Genomic DNA, 21,584 nt, shown 5'->3' with positions numbered 1-21,584 from the left:
CCTATCGCTATGCTCGACATCGCTACAGTTAGATTGCATGTGGAAGGTGATCCCTGATCCCCACGGTAGCGATCATTTGCCTATCGTAATTTCAATTGCTAACGGTTCAAGACCATCGGAAACAATCAATGTCTCGTATGACCTCACACGGAACATTGATTGAAAGAATTACGCGACCGAGAAATCCGTTAAAATCGAATCCACCCAAGAGCTTCCTCCGGAGGAAGAGTACAGGTTTTTGGCTGGCTTGATTCTCGACAGTGCGAATCAAGCTCAGACTAAACCAGTACCCAGTGCGAATACCCATGGACGGTCTCCCACCCTGTGGTGGGATAAAGAGTGCTCAGAGCTGTACGCGGAGAAGTCCACTGAATATAAGACCTTCCCGGAAGACGGGTTACCCGCTAGCTATCAGCAGTACGCGTCGCTAGAAAGGCGAATGAAGAGTTTAATGAAAGCCAAAAAACGCAGTTATTGGCGCCGGTTCGTCGACGGGTTAACGAGAGAAACAGAGATGAGCACTCTTTGGGGTACGACTCGACGTATGCGTAACTGAATCAGTACCAACGAGAACGTAGAATATTCAAACCGTTGGATATTCGCTTTCGTCAAGAAGATTTGTCCGGATTCTGTCCCGGTACAGAAAACGTACCGCGCCGCGTCTCCTCACGATACCGCGAACGAAACACCGTTTTCGATGGTGGAGTTCTCACTTGCTCTCTTATCATGCAACAATAACGCCCCAGGGTTAGACAGAATCAAATTCAACTTGCTGAAGAATCTGCCTGCAAAAAGGCGCTTGTTGAATTTATTTAACAAGTTTCTTTAGGGTAACATTGTCCCTCATAACTGGAGGCAAGTGAAGGTCATCGCCATTCAAAAACCAGGCAAACCAGCCTCCGACCACAGCTCGTATCGATCCATTGCAATGCTGCCCTGTATCATAAAGTTGTTCGAGAAAATTATATTGTTTCGCCTCCACAATTGGGTTGAAGCAAATGGTTTACTGTCAGATACACAATTTGGCTTTCGCAAAGACAAAGGGACGAACGATTGCCTTGCGTTGCTTTCTACAGAAATCCAAATGGCCAATGCTAACAAAGAGCAGATGGCATCAGTCTTCTTGGATATTAAGGGGGCTTTTGATTCAGTTTCTATCAATATTCTGTCAGAGAAGCTGCACCAGCATGGTCTTTCACCAATTTTAAATAACTTTTTGCTAAACCTGTTGTCTGAAAAGCACATGCACTTTTCGCATGGCGATTTAACAACATTGCGATTTAGCTACATGGGTCTTCCCCAGGGCTCATGTCAAAGTCCCCTACTCTACAATTTTTACGTAAATGACATTGACGATTGTCTTGCCAATTCATGCACGCTAAGGCAACTTGCAGACGACGGGGTGGTCTCTGTTACAGGGCCCAAAGCTGCCGACTAGCAAAGACCATTACAAGATACCTTGGACAATTTGTCTGCTTAAGCTCTTCAACTGGGTATTGAGTTCTCCACGGAGAAAACTGAGTTGGTTGTTTTTTCTAGGAAGCGCGAGCCGGCGCAACTCCAGCTTCTATTAATGGGTGAAACGATCAATCAGGTCTTCACATTTAAATATCTCGGGGTCTGGTTCGACTCTAAAGGTACCTGGGGATGTCACATTAGGTATCTGAAACAGAAATGCCAACAAAGGACAATAACTGGAACATGGTGGGGTGCCCACTCAGGAGACCTAATCAGGCTGTACCAAACAACGATATTGTCGGTGATGGAGTACGGGTGTTTCTGTTTCCGCTCCGCTGTGAACATACACTTCATCAAACTGGAGAGAATCCAGTATCGTTGCTTGCGCATTGCCTTGGGTTTCATGCACTCGATCCATACGATGAGTCTCGAAGTGCTGGCGGGCGTTCTTCCGCTAAAAAATCGATTTTGGGATAGAGGTGTGCGCCGATGCATTTTTAATTGGCGGCGGCGTAAGCGACATATTTGGCCGGCGGCGGCGGCGTTGGCGGCGTCACGCCGTTGGGCCCTACGGGCGGCGGCGCGCCGGCGTGTGTCGGCGTGACGAATATTGACGCCTATGTAACTAAAAAAAAACCTTGGCAGTACAATTCCTTTTCCAATTTTTCGGTTTCTCTTATAACAGACTTCGCAGCACATACAAACAGACGTTACAGATTGAAGGAAATTCAAAAAAAATCATCGCCCACAATGTACTACCGACATCTGTTGAACACATTGCACAAAATGTAATTCTTGCAACCAGATCAAATAATTTTTTTTCAACTGAAGCTCCAAAAGTGAACACCCTGCTTTCCAAATGCAAGATAATAAATGAAAAGTGGAACTATTTTTACAGTTGTAAAATTTTAAGAACGAAATAGAATAATTGTCGATGTCGCATACTACGACTTCACATGAAATAATGATTGCAATGGATAAATGAAAAGAATGCAGATTAACGACTGTATTTCAATGACCCATAATAATTATTTATTGTTTTATATTTGGAAAATTAAGGAACGGTAAAACAGTTTTTGTTTTGCTTGAGGAAATTAATTCTTGTTGTCGTTTTATTGTTTTTTGTTTCTATTTAGTCTTATTTGCCTTCTCTCTTTTAGAATCACGCAGATATCAGGTACCCTAACACGAGGCGTTATTAATGGCATTACTGCGCAGAAATGTCACTTTTAATGATCGTGTAGGACACCTTTTAAGGTATACACATTACTTTATTTTCCAGGCTGACGTTTAAAGTAAGTACAAAATCGCCGCGATGATAAGGCATACGATTCCGTGGCACTACATTTTCTTTCAACGTAAGATTTGCTTCTATCTTGAGTGCAAAGTTTGCTCGATGTGCTGGAATTATACAGATCTACACCCAGACGAAACCTAAATATACAGTTACTATCATTCATAATAATTCCACGACTTGATGTTTTACCTCCTGTTGGGTTGAAACTGATCACTAAACAAGCCTGATTGAACATGGTCTGAGCGTATCTCTAGTTTTTGTAGCACCTGCTCCCCGCCAATTTCTCCAGCAGTTCCGGGGACCAATCCTAAATAGATGTATGCTAATCCATTGTATACATCTATTTAGATTTGATACACCGAATCAATTAAATTGCTAACATCCTATTAGGGGAAGATGGGGTAAAACGCACCCCCTAAGGAAATATGATCCAAAATAAGCTATAGAACATCAATTGGGAAAATTTGATTAATGATGTCGTGTAGCCAAGATTTTCCTCCGTAATCAAAATCATAACGCTTTGCAAAATATTCAAAAACATGAAAATAATTCAATTTTTCAAAATCATTAAAAATCACCTTTTGAAAAATAAGCGGGGCAAAACGCACCTGTGCGGGGGCAAAATGCACCACAACAACGGGGCATAATGTACTACAACAATGGGGTAGAATGCACCGCAACAACGGGGCATAATGCTCGACGAACGAGCAAGTAGTTTTGTTTTCTAACGATATTTCACAAAAGTGTGCCATTATATAGCCTTAGGCTATGCAATTGGTAGGTTATCAGAACGATTTTTCTGTTTTCGATGAAAAACCAGCAAATTCAGAAAAGTGGGCATTTTGCCCCCGATGGAGCAGAGATATAAATTTAGCAAAAAGTGAATTATGTAGTAGATTTTTCATATGTAGTGCGACAAAATAATAAACAACGGTGTAAATAGAACAGGAATCCTCTAATATAATAGTAAAACTGTATTTATAAGAACGGAAAATCCTTGTTGCACGAGCCACAATAATTACATGAGAAGAGCACGTTATTGTTTTTTGTTTTCTCGAGCTGCTATTGATGTACGGTTATCAAACTTTGACAGTATATGTTTACTATGACGGACTTCCGACTGGTGTTACCGTTTTCTAGAAATTTTGAGCTGTTTTCGATATAATCAAGGGGTGCATTTTGCCCCAGGGGTGCGTTTTACCCCATCTTCACCTATGTCCTCACTCACCGATCGGCATCGTGTTGTAGCTTAAGAAATGATTGTGAACAACTCCCGCCTTGGGCACTTCGACAAGAGTGAATTTCACATGCCGGCCCAGTTTGTTTGTTTTGGTTTGCATGAGATTAAAAAGACGGTAACGTTTTCATGTGGGTGCGGAAACTGAGTAACGCATTTAGCTCTGTGTCAAATTCTCTTTACTAACGCCACGCTCGCTGATATGGTGCATTTTTGACATTAAAAATGTCTTACTCCACTATCTGGGGCTAGGTGTCATTCTAAAATCTAAACTATCACCCATGTAACGAAACTATGTAAGGTTTGCACGCTTATAACTCCGATATCACAAGATGGATTTTAATCATTCATACACCAACCGATTCAGAAACACCTAACTTAAATATTGGTAATAATTTAATATCTCCCCAGTAAAAGTAGACTTTTAAAAATTGGTAAAATTAAAAAGTTCACGAAAAACGGGAAAATTACCATTCGTGAGGCAGATTTCTCAGACACAGCCGTCATTAGAGGGTAGGTTAGTGGCTCAATCACACACGAAAAGTCATAAATAGAAGCAACGCATGTCCGTTTAAATCAGTTGTTGCTCTTATCCCATACGAGCAACATCTTCTCCGGGCGATGCAATAAGCGCTATCGATTTTCGGCAACGTTGGCATTCGCACACACTCGCACCTAAGTGACTAAACCATATACGGTTAGTTTATAAATAGAGGAGACGCGTACCCGTTTGAATCAGTTTTTGTTCTTATGTCGAACGGGTAAGATCATGGCTGCAGCGTCTAGGCACTACACTAAGCGGTAGACGCTATGCATTTTCGGCAGCGGTGGCCGTGAGGGGATTTTTCGGGTACCAGCACGGTGTCACAGAATGATTTGCAAAGTGGGTGGGTGGGGTGGTTTGGATTTAATTCAATACGGTGTGTGCTGCTTAAGGCTCAAGTTACCTCAAGGCTTGGTAGTATGCGTAAGAAAAATTGTGTTCAGCTTTGCCATCAGATTATCCATTTAAACCTTTTCAAAACTCTAAAAGAAGAATATCAGTCGATTTATTAGATCATCACGATTCAATTCATGCAAAATACCTGCTGGAAAAACCATCGGCTTAGCTGGATGGTGCTTTTGAAAAAGTGGCTGTGATTTTTTATCACACTACCACACCGAGCTGGGGTACGCAACACAACTGCGCAATGAAAAAACCACAGCCACTTTTCAAAAGCACCATTTAGCTAAGCCGATGGTTTTTCCAGCAGGTATTTTGCATGAATTGAATCCGTGATGATCTAATAAATCGACTGATATTCTTCTTTTAGAGTTTTAAAATGGTTTAAATGGATAATCCGGTGGCAAAGCTGAACACAAATTTTCCTACGCACACTACCAAGCGTGCAATTCTAACACATGCTTAAAAAAGGTAACTTGAACCTTAAGAGTGTTGCGTTTGAAAAAATATATTTATTTTTATGCATGCGTGTGCGTTGTAACTTGTTAATCCATGTTTACAGCGCTTTGTAGCTGCGTAGGGTAAAGAGCCTATTGGTTTTCATGTTTCATATTTCGGTTATATGTTTTTTATGAGTAAGGCATCTGACAACGTGCTTCTGTAGTTATTGCACTGTTCAGCAGCGTAGTATTTTATATAGGAGAGTACACTCAGGTTTTTTACGCGAATTTTGAAATTTACGCGGTTTTCATTAACGCGTTTTTTTTAAATTTACGCGGTTTTCATTTACACGGCCTGTATCCCCTGCGTGAAAAATCTGAGTGTAATTGCATCGGAAACAATCACATTCCCAGCAGAACTTTTTGTTTTCTAACTTCAAACACTTTTGTTTCGTACTGCACACAACGGAAAATTTTAAAACAGAACTTACCGTCCCAGCAACAGTTTAAGCGGGTGTTCTATTTCGATTCAAATTCAAGCCATGTCTTAAGCGTTACTGGACTTAAAATTGTTTTCCCAGTTTATCCAGTCAGAATATCTGTCCTACCCTATGTATTTAAAACACAGTTCTAATTGCGTTTTAAAGTATACAACAAATAGAACGGTTGGGTATACTAATTTAAATTTAAAAATAAATCTGTTTTAAATTATGAAACAAACCGCTGTACTGAAGATATAATTATGTCAGTCCTATTACCACATGAAACACCTATATAACATAAAACGCTGCAGAATTGGTTTAATAATACAATGTTTACACTACAGAGTTATAACACGTTTTAATAATTAGCAACAAGAAAAATGTCACCAAGATAGCATAAAAACCCGTTTTAACTGGTAGTGCGAACGTTGTATAACAATGTAATTTATCAAATAATTTCATTTGTTCAACCACTAATCGATCAAGAAATACTTAACCTTAAGATTGATTACTTAAGTTCATTAGTACATTATTGAAAATTTAAATGGAAAATGAAATTTTATATTTCATGGAGAATCTGTACATTTCCGTTGGCGGGCGTGGGCTTCCTCATAACAGCTCTCAATATGGAACTTTTCTTTTGAATATATTTTCTGGACAGACCAGCCTATTTTTACTAGATGGATCAGCCAAATAATGCCAATCACCTAGTGAGATACTTGATTAATTAATAGATTACCGTTAAAAGACCTTCAATAAATTATGTTTTGATGGGGAGGGTATATAGCAAATTGTAACATATGAAAACAGGCGAGTGAACAAGAACGTGAGTCGATATGTGTGATAGATAAAATTCATTTGCACGCTCTTGAAAAAAGCTACATTTTTAATGCCACCGTGGTCATGTCCTGTACACAACCCTTTAATTTTTTGTAATTTAAATCGTTTTTTCTACGAGTGATGAAAATTCATCTCGTGTTACGTCTTATTTGTCCTTGATACCGGGCTGATGCAACTGATACTGAAAATCTTTCCTGGGTGGGGCTAGATCACACGATGAATAATTTATTACCCGTTTCATCTGTAGATAGACTTTCGTGCACATTTTTAAAGCAGCAAAATAAATATTCTCACATTAAACTGCATGGACAAATAAACCGAACATCTTATGCACAATCCTAGAGAGGGTGTTAAATGTTGTTTTTGTTAGCCACCGCAACAACCAAACTATGGTAGATGCGGTGTGAGCATATTTTCGTGTGACAAAATTATTTTTCTGTGAGTATTTGGGGGTAAAATTCGCAATATGAGACCCTCTTTTTTTACAATGGAGAAGACCTTTACGTCCTAGCCCAGTACACGTGCTATTGGTAGGGTCCAATCTACCACACGGGGTGCACTGGGGGCGTGTCGGGCTCGAATGGTGACGCTTCCATTAATATCGACTAAACTCCATTGGGCTCCGCCATCATTCCTCCCAGGAACTACCTCTCCGTTTTACTTCTGGGGGGATGGCTGTACTAAATGTACTCATTCACTCTCACTCACGCGTTCCTACGTCCTGTATGAGGCTTACTTGGGTGCTCTCTCAATCGCACTTTGATTTACTCTCAAACACTCCCACATGGGGCTGACTTTTGTGCCCACCTTTTTCGTTCCTTGCGAGGCTGACTTGTGTACTCACCTTACTCATTCCTTGCTAGGCTTACTTTTGTGCTCGCCCCACCCATACCATGTGAGGCTGACTTGGGTGTTCACCCTATCACCTGATTCACTCTCGATCGTGCCACTCTATTGTACCTCTGTCACTCCCCCTGGTATCCCATGTGGGACATTTTTCTTAGGCCACACTTCTGACATACCATGCGAGGCTGACTTGTGTGCTAATCTTTTTCATTCCTTGCTAGGCTGACTTTTGTGCTAGCCTCTACCATACCATGTGAGGCTGACTTTTGTGCTCACCCTTAACATGCCGTGTGAGACTGACTTGGATGCTCACCCATTCACTCCTCTGCCACGCCATGAGGCATCGATAGCTAAGTCCCAACATACTACGCTACGACCCTCCCGTCTTGGCATGAGGCAGTCCACTTATACGCCTATACACTCACTCTTCTGTCTTGCTTCGGGGTGGCTGGGTTTACCCCTTACGCGGTTGCCAGTCGCTGCGCCAAACCTGCCTCGGCATGAACAGACCATTCACTCCCTTTTTTGCGCTTGGCCTTTTTCGCTCCAGCTAACCAATCACTAGTTAGCCGTGCCCGTCGTCTGTTGCTCGGTTCGCCAGATTACCTGTAGCCTACTGGCAATCTGGATGGTAGCAGCCGAGACTACGTTCCACTTGTCCACCGATTGACACATCCGCTGAATAAGGGTATCAGAGGTTGTGTCCCAGCCACAGACGTCAAGCATTGCTCTTCTTTCGACGTCGAACCGATGACATACGAACAGTATGTGTTCGGCAGTTTCGTCTACACCTGGGCAGTCGGGGCAGACTGGGATCTCCGCGTGCCCGAACCTGTGGAGGTACTGTCGGAAACAGCCATGGCCTGACAGGAATTGTGTTAGGTGGAAGTGAACTTCCCCATGGGGTCTTCCCACCCAGCTCGATATGCTAGGTATTAGCCGGTGGGTCCACCTACCTTTCGAGGAGTTGTCCCACTCACGTTGCCATCTGGCGACCGAGGTCACCCTGGAGCGCTCGCGGGCTCCCTTATTTCCACGTAGCTCGAAGCACTCCTCATCTACCCGAATGACCAGCCCGACTGGCATCATGGTCGCTATCACGCAGGATGCATCGTGTGATACCGTGCGGTAGGCAGATATCACTCTGAGGCACATCACGCGGTAGGTTCTCTCCAGTTTCTGTAGGTAACTGGTTACCCTCAGTGCTCTTGACCATGACGGGCCGCCGTACCTGAGGATAGATACGGCAACGCCTGCCAGTAACCTACGTCTACTGGCGCACACCTTTGAGCTGTTGGACATCATTCTCGATAGAGCCGCAACAGCGGTCGACGCTCTCTTGAATGTATAGTCGACATGGCTGCCGAAGGTCAGCTTATCGTCTATAATGACTCCGAGAGACTTCAGACTTCGCTGTGAAATGATCGCGACTTCTCCCACATGGATAACTGCATGTTGTGCCGACTTGCGGTTGTTGACGATAACTACCTCCGTCTTATGATGAGCGAGCTCCAGGCCTCTCGCGCTCATCCATTCTTCCACCGTGCTGATCGCGTGTTCTGCGGTTAGTTCTACCTCAGGAATTGACTCCCCGTAGACCTCCAAGGTTACGTCGTCGGCAAAGCCGACGATCTTGACCCCAGGAGTGAACTTCAGTCTCAGAACCCCGTCATACATGAGGTTCCATAGCACCGGGCCTAGGATCGAGCCCTGCGGGACTCCGGCGGTAATCGAAACCCTTTTCTGACCGGCATCGGTCTCGTATAGCAGTACGCGGTTTTGGAAGTAACTTTCCAAGATCCGGTACAGACCCACCGGTAGGCTAAGCCGGTGTAACGAGAGCGCGATGGCATCCCAGCTTGCGCTGTTGAATGCCTTCTTCACGTCAAGTGTCACTAACGCACAGTATCGAATACCTCGCCTTTTCCGTTGGATCGCTATCTCGGCAGTATTTATCACTGAGTTGAGAGCGTCCACTGTGGACTTACCCTTCCGAAAGTCAAACTGGTTGCTAGACAGACCGTCCGTACCTTCCGCATACGGGGTTAGCCTGTTGAGGATGATCCTCTCAAGCAGTTTGCCAGTCGTGTCGATCAGACAGATTGGTCTGTACGCCGATGGGTCGCCTGGCGGCTTCGGCAACAGCACCAATTTCTGCCTTTTCCATCTATCGGGGAAACGGCACTCGTCAAGGCATCTCTGCATAGCTAGCCTGAACATGTTCGGGTTCGCTATGATCGCTGCCTTGAGAGCGTTGTTTGGAACTCCATCCGGCCCTGGAGCTTTGTTCATTGCTAGGGATTTAGCCACTGCGAGTAGTTCTTCATTCGTCACTGGAGCCATCATTTCGGCCGTGGCCGCACTGTCTCGTAGTGCAGGTGGCCAGGGGCTTGTGGTTCGAGACGGGAAGAGTACTTCGATAATCGTTGCCAACCGGTCCGGAGACCGTTCTGGGGGTGAGGAGCCCCCTTTGGTCTTGGCCATCACAATTCTGTAGGCGTCACCCCACGGATTCGCGTTGGCACTCTTACACAGGTTGTCGAAACACGCTCTCTTGCTGCTTTTAATGGCCTTGTTAAGGTCCAATTTCGCAGCTCGAAACACTTCACGGCGGTTCTCTCTTGCATCCTCGGTGCGAGCTCTTTGCATCCTACGTCTAGCTCTGAGGCAGGCTGACCGTAGAGCTGCAATCTCGGCACTCCACCAGTATACCGGGCATCTGCCGTTTCTTGGCAGTGTTTTTCTCGGCATAGTGGCGTCGCACGCGCGTGATAGAACAGCTACCAGCGCATCCCCGCTTAGACTGTCGGTGTTGGCCTCCAGTCCCAGAGCCGCGGTGAAAGCTTCGCTGTCAAAGTGATTGGACTTCCACCCGCGTACCTGACACCGCCCTCGGATGCTGCACACCATAGTTGATCCTAAAGCGGATTGCCAAATGATCGCTATGGGCGTAGCCTTCGTCTACCCTCCATTCCATGCCTGGAGCCAGACTCGGGCTGGCAAATGTTACGTCAATCCACGCCTCCACTCCGTTTCTACGGAATGTACTAGCGGAGCCATTATTAGCTAGCACAGTATCGAGTTTCGCAAGCCCCTCCATTAGCGCTTGACCCCTGCTATTTGTACAACAGCTGCCCCACTCCACTGCCCAAGCGTTAAAGTCTCCCGCTATGACTACCGGTTTCCGGCCCACTAGGTCCGACGAGAGCCTGTCGATCATCTGGTTGAACTGTTCTATTGGCCACCTTGGTGGGGCGTAGCAGCTACAATAGAACACCCCATTGATCTTGGCAATCGCCACACCCTCGGCGGAGGAGTGTATTACCTCTTGAACCGGGAACCGTCCCGTTGTACAGATTGCCACCATTCCAGACCCGTCCGACACCCAATTGCCGTTGCCGGCAGGGATGCGGTACGGGTCTGATAAGAGGGCAACATCTGTCCTCGACTCCGAGACCGACTGCCACAGCAGCTGTTGGGCTGCTGCACAATGGTTAAGATTTAGCTGTGTGACGTTCACGGCTTCTTCTTATTTGCCTCACCGAAGGGACACGAAGGTCCGCCCATAGCATGTTTATGGGCTTGCTTCTTAGCGGTGCAGATAAGGCACTTGTACGCCTTAGTGCAGCCCCGCTCCTTATGCCCCCCGCAGCGACGACATAGTTTGCTCCTGTCTATGTTCTTGCACTCGTAGGCTTTGTGGCCGGACTCAAGGCACCGATAGCACCTATCCACTGAAGGCGGCTGGGGTATGCTAATAGGGCATACCGACCAGTCGAGCTTCAGCTTCCCTTTCTCGGTTACCTTTTTGGCATCCGCCTTCAGTAGCCTGAGGTAGGCTACTTGGGTGCCAGAGGGTCCATCTCTAAATCGGACAGAGGCCCGCTCGACTGTGACGTCGCATTGTTCCTTAACGGCTGCGACGACATCTTCTGCGGTCGTGAACTCGTCCAGATGCTTGCACTGGAGAGTAATTTCCGCCCCTAGCGACCTGACCTGGGCGCCTTCACCAAGGACCTCTTGGGCCAAGGCCTTGTATACCGCACTAGATTGTGCGCCTCGCTTCAGCACCAGAAGCATTTCTCCCGTGTTGGTGCGTCTCACGCTACGCACATCTTGCCCAAGGGCCGAAAGGCTTTCGGCCGCCTTCATCGACTTTAGGACATCGGCGTATTTGTCCTTGTCGGTTTTTAACCACAAGGCCTCGCCTCTGTCCTTGGCCTTCTTCGCGGGCCACGGTACCTCCGGTGTCGGTGCCGGCTTCTTCTTGGTGACCAGCGTCCAGGGGTTTGGGTCTCCCTGCCCCGGTCGGGCCGGGCGTTTGGCCTTAACGGTTGCACGCCGTGTGGTGTCGGTTTTCGCACCCTCTCATGGCGACTTCCTAGGGCGTTTCGCGTTTGACGCCGTCTTACGATTGCCCTTGCCCTTGCCTTTTCCCTTCGAGGGGAACTCGGCCGCCGCTTCGAGCGACGTGGCTGCTGCATAGAAGGTGAAGGCGACCGTCTGAGTGCCTGTATCGACTTTCTCTCTTCCCTCCCTCTTGGAGGCCACTGTCTGGGTTTCTCTGTCGGACTTCTCCCGACATTCCACCCTCTTGGCATAAGCCTGCTGCTTCTGTCTTGCAACACGAACAGTTTTCCGGAGTTCCAGGAGACTCTGTTTTAACTCCTTGCTTATGTTTTGCTTTGCACTAGTGAACTCGATTATTAAATCGAGCTGCTCCACCACTTTGCGCATCGCGGATAGTGTCTCGTCCAGTGCGTTGGTAGGGCTATTGCCTACCACTACTGGGGAGTCACTGGTGCTATCAGATGCAGCACTCGTCGCTCCACTACTCTCCCCACGGGGGGGGGGGGGGGGCAGACCTCGCCAAACCACCTCTAGCGAAGGGGTTTGGCACCTCCGTTTGTTTACTATAGTTTTTGTTTTTGTTCTCCAATATGAGACCCTCTGCATCGCCACATCAGTACACCAGCATTGCGAAAAGTCAAGATCACTCTGGCCAATTATTTCAAAATAGGTCACTAGTTAATCAATGATAAATAAACCTCCTATTGAAAATAATTTTTGTGTTTTCACAAAACTAGTTCACGCAAAAAAGATGGCATTATACTCAAATGTTTATTAGGTGGTTGTGTCTGAATATGTTTAATATTTTTATGATTCTAGTTCATAACTTGATGATACATTGACTTGTATTGACTAAAAAAGTCAAGAATTGAACGACTTGCAACGATTTTCGTAAATTCTCGTCATGTTATCGTGATATTTTATTCTTGAGCTTACCGTCGGATTTTTTACACAGAGTCGCGTGTCTTATAGTTTTCTTAATTATTTCACAGACATGAATTGTGGCTAGGTAATGTGTTTTTGGTACTCAGCGCAGTTTCATTTAATTCCGAACATTACACTGAATATTAACAAAAGAATATCAGGGTTACATGTCCTAGTAGTTTCCTTGTATCTAATGTTCGCGCCTATGAGACTGGTTGCTAGCAGTTGTACACAATAGCTCACATAGAAATTTCAAAACCAAAGAGCAGAGCGAAAATACATGGATAATAGTCTACGTTCCTTGTAATTGTTTGCGTAAGTATATTAAGATTATGTGGAAAATTAATTACTTCACGAAACAATATCATGAACAGTTTCACGAGCTCGACTGTCATCGGTTAAAAAATCGATGAATAATAAACTACGTTCTAGTGAAATTGATTACGTGCAAAGATTGAGATCAGGCACATAATCGTAAATTTCATTAACTATATATTGAAAGTGGAAGTGTTTTTTTTGGATTTGTGGACGCGCACGAAAGGTGAATTGTAACTTATATGCCCGCAACTATAACAAGTTGACGAAGCAAGAATGGATCCATGAATTATATTCCGAGCGTCATGTAATAATTTTCGAGGAAATATCAAGACTGTTAATTTTGTGATCTAATTCACAACCACTAATACCAAATAAAGATCAATATGTGATAAATCATGAATCAGTTAATGTCGTATATTCGGACCATAGACAATGTTCCTAGATTTGTGTCTAAAATTATGAGTCAACGATTTTCGAGTTCGCGAATTGTCGGCGTGAGAAAAAGGCGTCGGCGTGGAGCAATGGGGAACTTAGACGATGGCTACATTCGATTATCCCAAAGGTATTAACGAAGCCTTGGTTCAGGGGGATGGATGTGGGTCGGGATTTTATTCGTGTAATGTCCCGACTTATGTCCAATCACAACACCATGGATGCGCATTTGCGGCGTATTGGGCTTGCGGAAAGTAGTCTGTGCGCTTGTGACGAGGGCTATCACGACATCGAGCACGTTGTCTGGGTATGCGCCGGGTATTGTGACGCCAGGTCTCAGTTAAAGGATTCCCTTCGTGCCCGAGGTAGACCACCTAATGTACCAGTTCGAGATATGCTGGCAACTCGTGATTTCCCCTATATGTCCCTATTTTAAACTTTCATAAAAACGATGAATATCCCAATTTAGCCCCTCTCTTTTTATTTCTCGTTTTTAGAGTTTCCTCCTGCCTTGTGGAACCGATCAGCTCCAGAGTGCCACTATGTAACCGCCGTCGCCCTTACCACTACGCCTGCATAGAAGGAAACTGAAGCGAGAGCGACTCGAGGTCCGATGACTTTTGAAGGATTCCCCGCGGGACCGAAGAATACCATCCACCAATCCGGTACTCGACGACTTACTAGACTGAGGCGCAAATTTGTTTCGCTGATACCCCCACCCGCCGTTTGAGCGAAAGTTGCAAGTTTTGCTCTTCTTTCCCTGTCACCATACGCCTTCTCTCCCCTGTCCTTGATACAACTGCTGCTACACTGATGTGGAAATAAGCCACCCTCTGAATATCTTGACCAAGCATAAGTTTTCGTTAAAAAAATCAAATTAGTATTCTGTATTCCTAGTTTTAAGATAGCTATAATTTTTACTCTTGTCCTCCATCTTGTAAATAGAATTGTATCCCTAGTTTTAAGATATCTGTGAAATTTCTCATAAATATTTGTTCCCCCTTTTGTGTACTAAACTGTATTGTTAGTTTTAAGATAACTGTAAAATATTTCGTAAAATACTATTACTCCCCCTCTTATATATCAAACTGAATCCCTTGTTTTAAAATTTTTCATAAAAAAATCTTTTGGCCCTCTCTTGTATTTTGAATCTTATTTCTAGTCTTAAGATAGCTGTAAACTTTTTTTTTCTTTTGTTAAAAAAAATATATTTCAACATTGTAACCTCCTAGTTTTAAGATATCCAAAATGTAAAAACAAAAGAATTTGGCACCGCCAAGCTAACGCATTTGTGCCTATCAAATAAACGAAATGAATAAAAAAAGATAGCTTACGACGTCCCTGAAGGGAACGCTTAAGATTCTCCTCGCGTTGTTTGTACGCGGGACATGCCGGGAGATTATGTGGGTTTCCCCCACAGTAGAGACACTTTTCGACATCCCTTCCACAAGAATCATCCGCATTTACCACACCGGGCCTTATTGCTACAATGAAAGGCTGTGTCCCCCAATTGTTTGCAATTATTACAGTTCATAACCCGCGTAACAAAGAAACGAACAGGTAGACGAACCTTGTCAAAGAGAAACTGGTTTGGTAGAGCAGAATCGGCTAAGATCACCCGATAAGAGTCTGAGTTGACGTATCTTTTCTTCTCGTCAGCTGCGACTGATGCTAAATGCAAACGTTTGCGCTCCAGTATATTCACTGGCATGAACATGGAGTCTTTGAAACAGCCAGTCCCATATTTTAGCAGGTATTTGCCATTCAGATTCGAATCGAAAACGACCCCACATACTTCAACCTTGTTAGCTGAAATAAACACTCTGTACTCCTTTGTAAAAGGCCCGTGGCCAGAAATATCGTTGGTCTGATTTAAACTGTTTTCAACAACCCGAAGCTTATTAAGGCGAATTTTCGATAGTTCTGTCACGGCCGAATACCGATCCGTCATAGCTCGAGAAATCTGCAACAGATCCAAACACTTTTTGTGTTTGGTCCGAAAGAAGATTACGAAGGGCTCGGTGGCCGAGCTTGGATATACTTTGAGCCGGGAAGCCGATTTTGTTTCGATGTCCCTCTCACCTTGAGATGAACCGCCGTCACACTTGTTTCGTAAAGTCTACACACATCTTGTGCAGTTTATTTAGAAAGAAATATGAACATCAAAGAGTTAAAGGAGGGTAAAGGTTTCAGCGTGAAAAAAATTTCGAAAGCGAATTTTCTTTGAACTTTACGTGAAGCAAATTGATCAAAATTATTGTACATTATAGTGTATCATTTCATTAACATTCTGTGATTTTTCTATGCAAAATAACGACAAACGACTCGGCGCCAACTCACGTTCATTTTTGTGAAATAGTTCACAAAATCTTTTTGTAGAACATCTCTGGAAAAACATGATTTGCGGTGTTACCTGCCATTCAAAAACTACTTAACCGATTTCTTTCAAACTTTGCATATTAATCCCCTTAATTGGAAAATTATCTCAAAAACTCAACGTAGAAGTTAGGTAGATTTTACATAGAATGTGTATGCAAAGTTTGAAAGAAATCGTTAAGTAGGTTTTTGAATAGGTAATAGGTAGGTAACACCGCAATTTTTTCCAGAGACGTATTGTGTATTTCAGGGCGTTGAAATAATAACTAACAGTTTGTTTTTCTTCCAGTTTTTATGCATTCAAAACATTAAGCTGTTTTTGGATATTTGTAAATCTAATTTTGGCCTGAAGGATGCGGATATATTTGAACCAACTATGCTCTATGACCTTACGAATTTTCACCGAGTTTTACTAACATTATCAAAACTATCTCAGAGTCGTAAAACTCATTTATCGCACAATATTATGTAAGCTACGCGATATCAGTTTAGATCGTACATACATTTATAAAAAAAACTTTTTTCAGCGGTTTTGATTCACAACTGACGCAATCCGATAAAAGCAGCTCCGATGAAGATATCTACCGTGATTTGCATGTCTCGTAAGTATATTTTTTTAAATCTTCAGCACTGAGGTAAAAATGGCGTAAAGACTTGCGTAAAGATTTATTTTTCACAACTAAGTGTGCTTAGAATTGTATTTTCTCATTCTGTGAACGTGTTTTGCAATGACTCAACTGAAAGCATAAAACCAAACAAATTTCACTAGTTTAGTCCTTGAACGATCCATAAAAACATGTTATAATCTAGAGATGCACCGAATAGTACTATTCGGCTTTCAGCCGAATACCGAATATTTAATGTTTAATTATTCGGCGTACCTTATATTCGGCTTAAATCAAAATCGGCTGATATTTGGCCCGAATATTCGGTCGACCGAATATTCGGTGCATCTCTAGTATTTTGTATATATGTATTTTCTTTTATTTTGTTTCTTTTAAATATATCATGAATATTAGACTATTACTTATCATATTCGGTCGAAAGTCGGTTTTTATTATTCGGCGTACCGTACATTCGGCTTAAATAAAAATTGGCTGGTATTCGGCCCGAATATTCGGTCGACCGAATTTTCGGTGCATCTCTATTATAATCCACCTAGTAATGCAATTGTGCCTTTCTCATTCATCCAATCTACACGGAAAAAAATTGTTCCCGAAATCGTGAATAAAGTGCCATGAATTCTGAAATCCTGAAACCAGGACCACGAATAAAAATCATATGTTTTATACAACAGGACAATGAACAAAAATCATGTTTTATAATTATGTACAATTTCCCTTCAGTAACACTCGCATAACGCTTATTTTAGTGGAATTATTTGTTTTTGTTTTGTGTACTTCAGACATGGTTTCCACCAAGTCATTTCTAATGTGATTTTCAGTACGCGAACTGGTTCACAACTTTATGAACATTATTCATAAAATCAAAGGTTGACTCTTAATGATTTTTATAGATGTAAGAGCCTTAGATTATAAAATCAAAATATTTTGGATATGTTCTCGTGAACTATTTCACGAAATTCATGAAATATAGTCAGGCATTGTAATTCTTTCTCACTCACGCGAGAAGAGCCTTATCCGATGTCCAACTTTTCCGAGATAAGATGAGTCGCAAAATTCTCCGTCTCCACAAATAGCGTGAGAATAAATTTTCCGGATAAAGTTTATTTGACTTTTTCCTACTCACCGGAGAAGGTGATAATATTTTAATTTCGTAGAAATCAATGAAGGCGTCAAAATATAATATATAAAATATATATAATTTCAAAGAAAAGCAGCAAAGAAGTACGACAGACTTGTTTTTTCGTGTTTTGGAATAGCGACAGCAAGGCTGCGAGCGCAAGAAGGATACCATGATAAACTCATTCGCTCATTCTCCGGCGGTTTTCTTTATCCGAAAAAATAACACGTTGTATTTATCCGGAGAAGTTGTGTGAGTGCCAATAACTTTTCGTGTGAAAATGTGAGTTTTTATTGTCGCAGTAGCAAATTATCCAGACGCATTTACTCATATGAGCGATAAATACAATGCCTAAATATAGTTCATCTATTCGTGAGCTCATAATACCTAGTATAAGTCACAACTCACGTTCATTTTTTGTGAAATAGTTCATAAAATCTTAAAATATTATTCGTGTATTCGTGAATTGGTTCATGATGCCTGGTACATGATTTGCAATCTGTTATGCGTCCTGGTGATACTTAGAAGATATCGCTAATCATATACAATTTCATTCAACATTATAATAATATTTTTCCGGGAACTCTTTCACAAAATTTGGAGAATTATTTGTGGAATAATTTTTATTCCATGCACTGTTTTATGAAATGCCCAGCTGTTAGCGACAATAGTAATAGACACGAGCATTAGATGTAAATAAAACTATTAGGACCTCGAGCATCGATATTCGTTTGATAAGGTTCATGGTTATGTTGAATTATGAATTATGATGAATTATGAACACAAACCACGCAACTCGTGACGAAAATACGAAAATCATGACTAAGGTCCTGAAATCATGAACATGAATCACTCTACTCATAACTAAAATATAACCATAACGTGAATAGAAACTACAAAATTCGCGACTAAGATCCTGAAATCATGAATTGTAATGCCGCTAGTCTGACAGAAAAATGCGATAGTAAACTCATGAATAAGGTAGCACAATATCGTGCCGAGAAACCATAAAAATCAACATTTGACTGTCGACTGTGTATTTCCAAATCATGAACTAGAATCACAACAAACACTAAATATGTCCAACAATATTCACAACAACAGTAGCCTAAACAAGCATTCCAATGTAACGCCATGTGTATATTCGGGGCAAACTAGTTTTTAAAACACAAATAGTTTCATGATTTCGAGGTTTATTATTCATAATTTCAGGAACTTGGTCATGGTTCTCGTAAATCTTTCAGTTCACGCAATCGTGACCGTTTGTCCCTTTTGTTCTTCATGTACGATTCCATGGCTGGTTATGTGCAACATAATGGTGGAAATGTCCATTACATATTCAGTACGATTTGCACATACATACAGCTACAATATCAGTACGATTTGCACATACCACGAGCTTGAGAAGCTGTGTATCAAAGCTGAAACACTTGAACCCAGCAGTGGATCCAGGAAGAGGGTTCGGGGGCTCCGGACTCCGCCAATAATTTTCAACTTGTTGCCAATTTTTAAATTAGTTTCAATTTTAAAGAAGTTTTCAAACTCTAAATCATACATGAAACCAAACAGCGAGCAGAATACAATAATAAAATTAAAATATGTGAAATTTTTTCATTCAATAACTTACATGTAATTGGCCCTGTATGACTAAGTGTCTTGAGGCTTCAATAAAGAATTATGATTAAGGAAAAAAAACTAAATCATTTCAACACAATTGACTAAGGAAGTTTATGTTGGAGGCACTATGAAATTTTCTTGGGGGGGGGGGGGGAATTGAGGTGGGTTTAGAGAATGGTGGTGTGTGGTGGTAACCCCTCACTGCATGCCCCTAACTACGCCTCTGTTAAAATACAGAAAACCTATATTAGTCAAAAAAAAATAGACCGGGATTAGGTTGACGATGTTCAGAGTGATTACATAACATTTCTATATTAGAAAGGTAAAAGATTGGTGTGTCTAGGACATAACCGGAGTGTCGTGACTACTCGTTTGACTTGTAATTCAAATCGAATGATACTCAATTAAATATGTGGAAAACTAGGGGCGGGTAATGTCCGGGACATAACCGCGATGATCATATTCTTAAAATTCTGCTTGTATCTCTTTCAAATGGCTAAATTTTACGCATTAAGTTCGATTCACCGGGCTCAGCGAAGTTTTTCTGGGGATCCCGTTCGTTAATCTATTCAGTAAAACAATTTTATTGGCGAGTTCTCCGCGTTGAAAACAGGTCAATAATTTCGTATGATTTCAACCAGCAGACAATGTACTTGTACGACAGGTGGAGGGTTTTGAAGTTGTTTTAGTGGAGATAACAACATAAAACCATGTGTTGGACATTTTACAATGCACTATGCTATATTTCACCCTAAGGAGAAAAATTTGATAAAACCAAAATTTGTCAGTGGGGTGAAAATTTGTTTGTATGAACCAGTCTTTGTACAGGAGGGCACAAATCCATATTTCATACTATGTTGCGTTTCGGCTTTGCCTCATCAGAAACCGATACTACAATGATCCTCCGTAACCCCGCGAAACCACTGGGTTGGCAGCAGAGGGTTAGGTTGTTTGGAAGAGATGACAGTTATTATATGATAACTAAAAATATAAAATTGTTCTATAAATTGCAAAGTTATTGCCGTGTTAACCTGAAAATTTGTCATTTCATTCATATAGGAACAGTCATTGAAACTATGTCAATTTATGCTTTGCAAGATTTGAAATAACTTCGAAATGTGGTCACGACACCCCTGTTAAAGGGCGAACACGAAATTATTGCGACACATTCAACAGGGCATAAGTTTTTTACCATTGGGTAAAAATCAACCAAATTTTGCACACTTTCTCATTGATGTGTATTGTTTACATGCTGTCAAACTCGAAGTCGTGTTTTTCGATTCAACGAAAATTGAGGTGAACCAACCCGAGTTGAGAGAACAAATTCTTTCCAAACACCTGGAATTTCCTGACCTGTCGCACCGGCAGTTGGGAAAAATGTTGAACATTCACCATTCAACCGTCTCCAGAGTGTTGAAGCGGTTCCAGGAGCGGTTGACGTTGGACCACGGCAAAGGAGCTGGAAGAAAACCGGGACCAGAGAACAAAAAGACGGAGGGAAAGGTGAAGTGGATGATTAAAGCAAATCCCAACGTCTCAAGCCGTGATTTGGCTAAAAAGATCGGCATGTCGCAGAGCTACGTCCAGAATGCAAAGAAGAGAGCTGGACTACATACATACAAGATACAGAACTTCCCAAACCGCAATGAGCGGCAACAATCGACGGCTAAAACTCGGGCACGGAAGCTCTACGAGAAGATGCTGACAAAATATGGCTGCTGTGTGATGGACGACGAAACGTATATAAAAGCCGGTTTTAAACAAATTCCGAAGTTGGAGTTTTTCACCGGCAAGAGCAAGTTCTATGTGGACGACAAATTTAAGAAGAAGAAAATGTCGAAGTTCGCCTCCAAATATCTCATTTGGCAGGCCATCTGTTCTGTGAGTGAGCCTTTTGTGACAAAGGGCACAGTAAATGGCGAGATCTACAAATCTGAGTGCCTCGAGAAGCGCCTTTTGCCGTTCTTGCAGCAGTACGACGAAGCTATTTTGGCCAGATTTGGCATCATGCCACTATTCCAAAAATTGTCCTGGAGTGGTATGAGGCCACTTCTGTCCATTTTGTTCCAAAGGACATGAATCCGCCAAACTGTCCGAAGCTGCGCCCGGTGGAACAGTACTGGGCACTGATGAAGCGGGAACTTCGGAAGAGCAAGAAGACAGTCAAAGACGAGAACGACATGTTAAGAAAATGGGAAAAAAACTGAGAAACTGGTACCGGATGACAAAGACTTTGATGGAGGGCATCAAGCGAAAATGCGTTCAAATTTACACTCAAGGC

At 42.6% G+C, this 21,584-nt stretch overlaps 1 protein-coding gene across 5 annotated transcripts in view; it reads left to right on the top strand.

The window, feature by feature from the left end:
• LOC131690670 (protein vav) overlaps window positions 1-21,584 on the top strand; it is a 1,592,017-nt gene that overhangs the window by 35,757 nt on the left and 1,534,676 nt on the right. For 3 of the 5 annotated variants that reach the window (XR_009305611.1, XM_058976597.1, XM_058976596.1), the window contains exons 2-3: window positions 16,233-16,411; window positions 16,471-16,545. Coding sequence is in view for 2 of the 5 variants with exons in the window: in XM_058976597.1 (XP_058832580.1) it covers window positions 16,233-16,411; window positions 16,471-16,545 (254 nt within the window). In the remaining 3 variants the exon portion in view is untranslated. Of the gene's footprint in view, window positions 1-16,232; window positions 16,412-16,470; window positions 16,546-21,584 lie in introns of those variants that run through there. The other 2 variants (XM_058976598.1, XM_058976599.1) reach the window with 2 other exon arrangements.

The sequence above is a fragment of the Topomyia yanbarensis genome, chromosome 3 (assembly GCF_030247195.1).
Source record: "Topomyia yanbarensis strain Yona2022 chromosome 3, ASM3024719v1, whole genome shotgun sequence".
NCBI classification, from domain to species: Eukaryota; Metazoa; Arthropoda; class Insecta; order Diptera; family Culicidae; genus Topomyia; species Topomyia yanbarensis.
The sequence above is the reverse complement of the archived record's forward strand: the minus strand, read 5'-3'. Positions and strand labels throughout refer to the sequence as shown.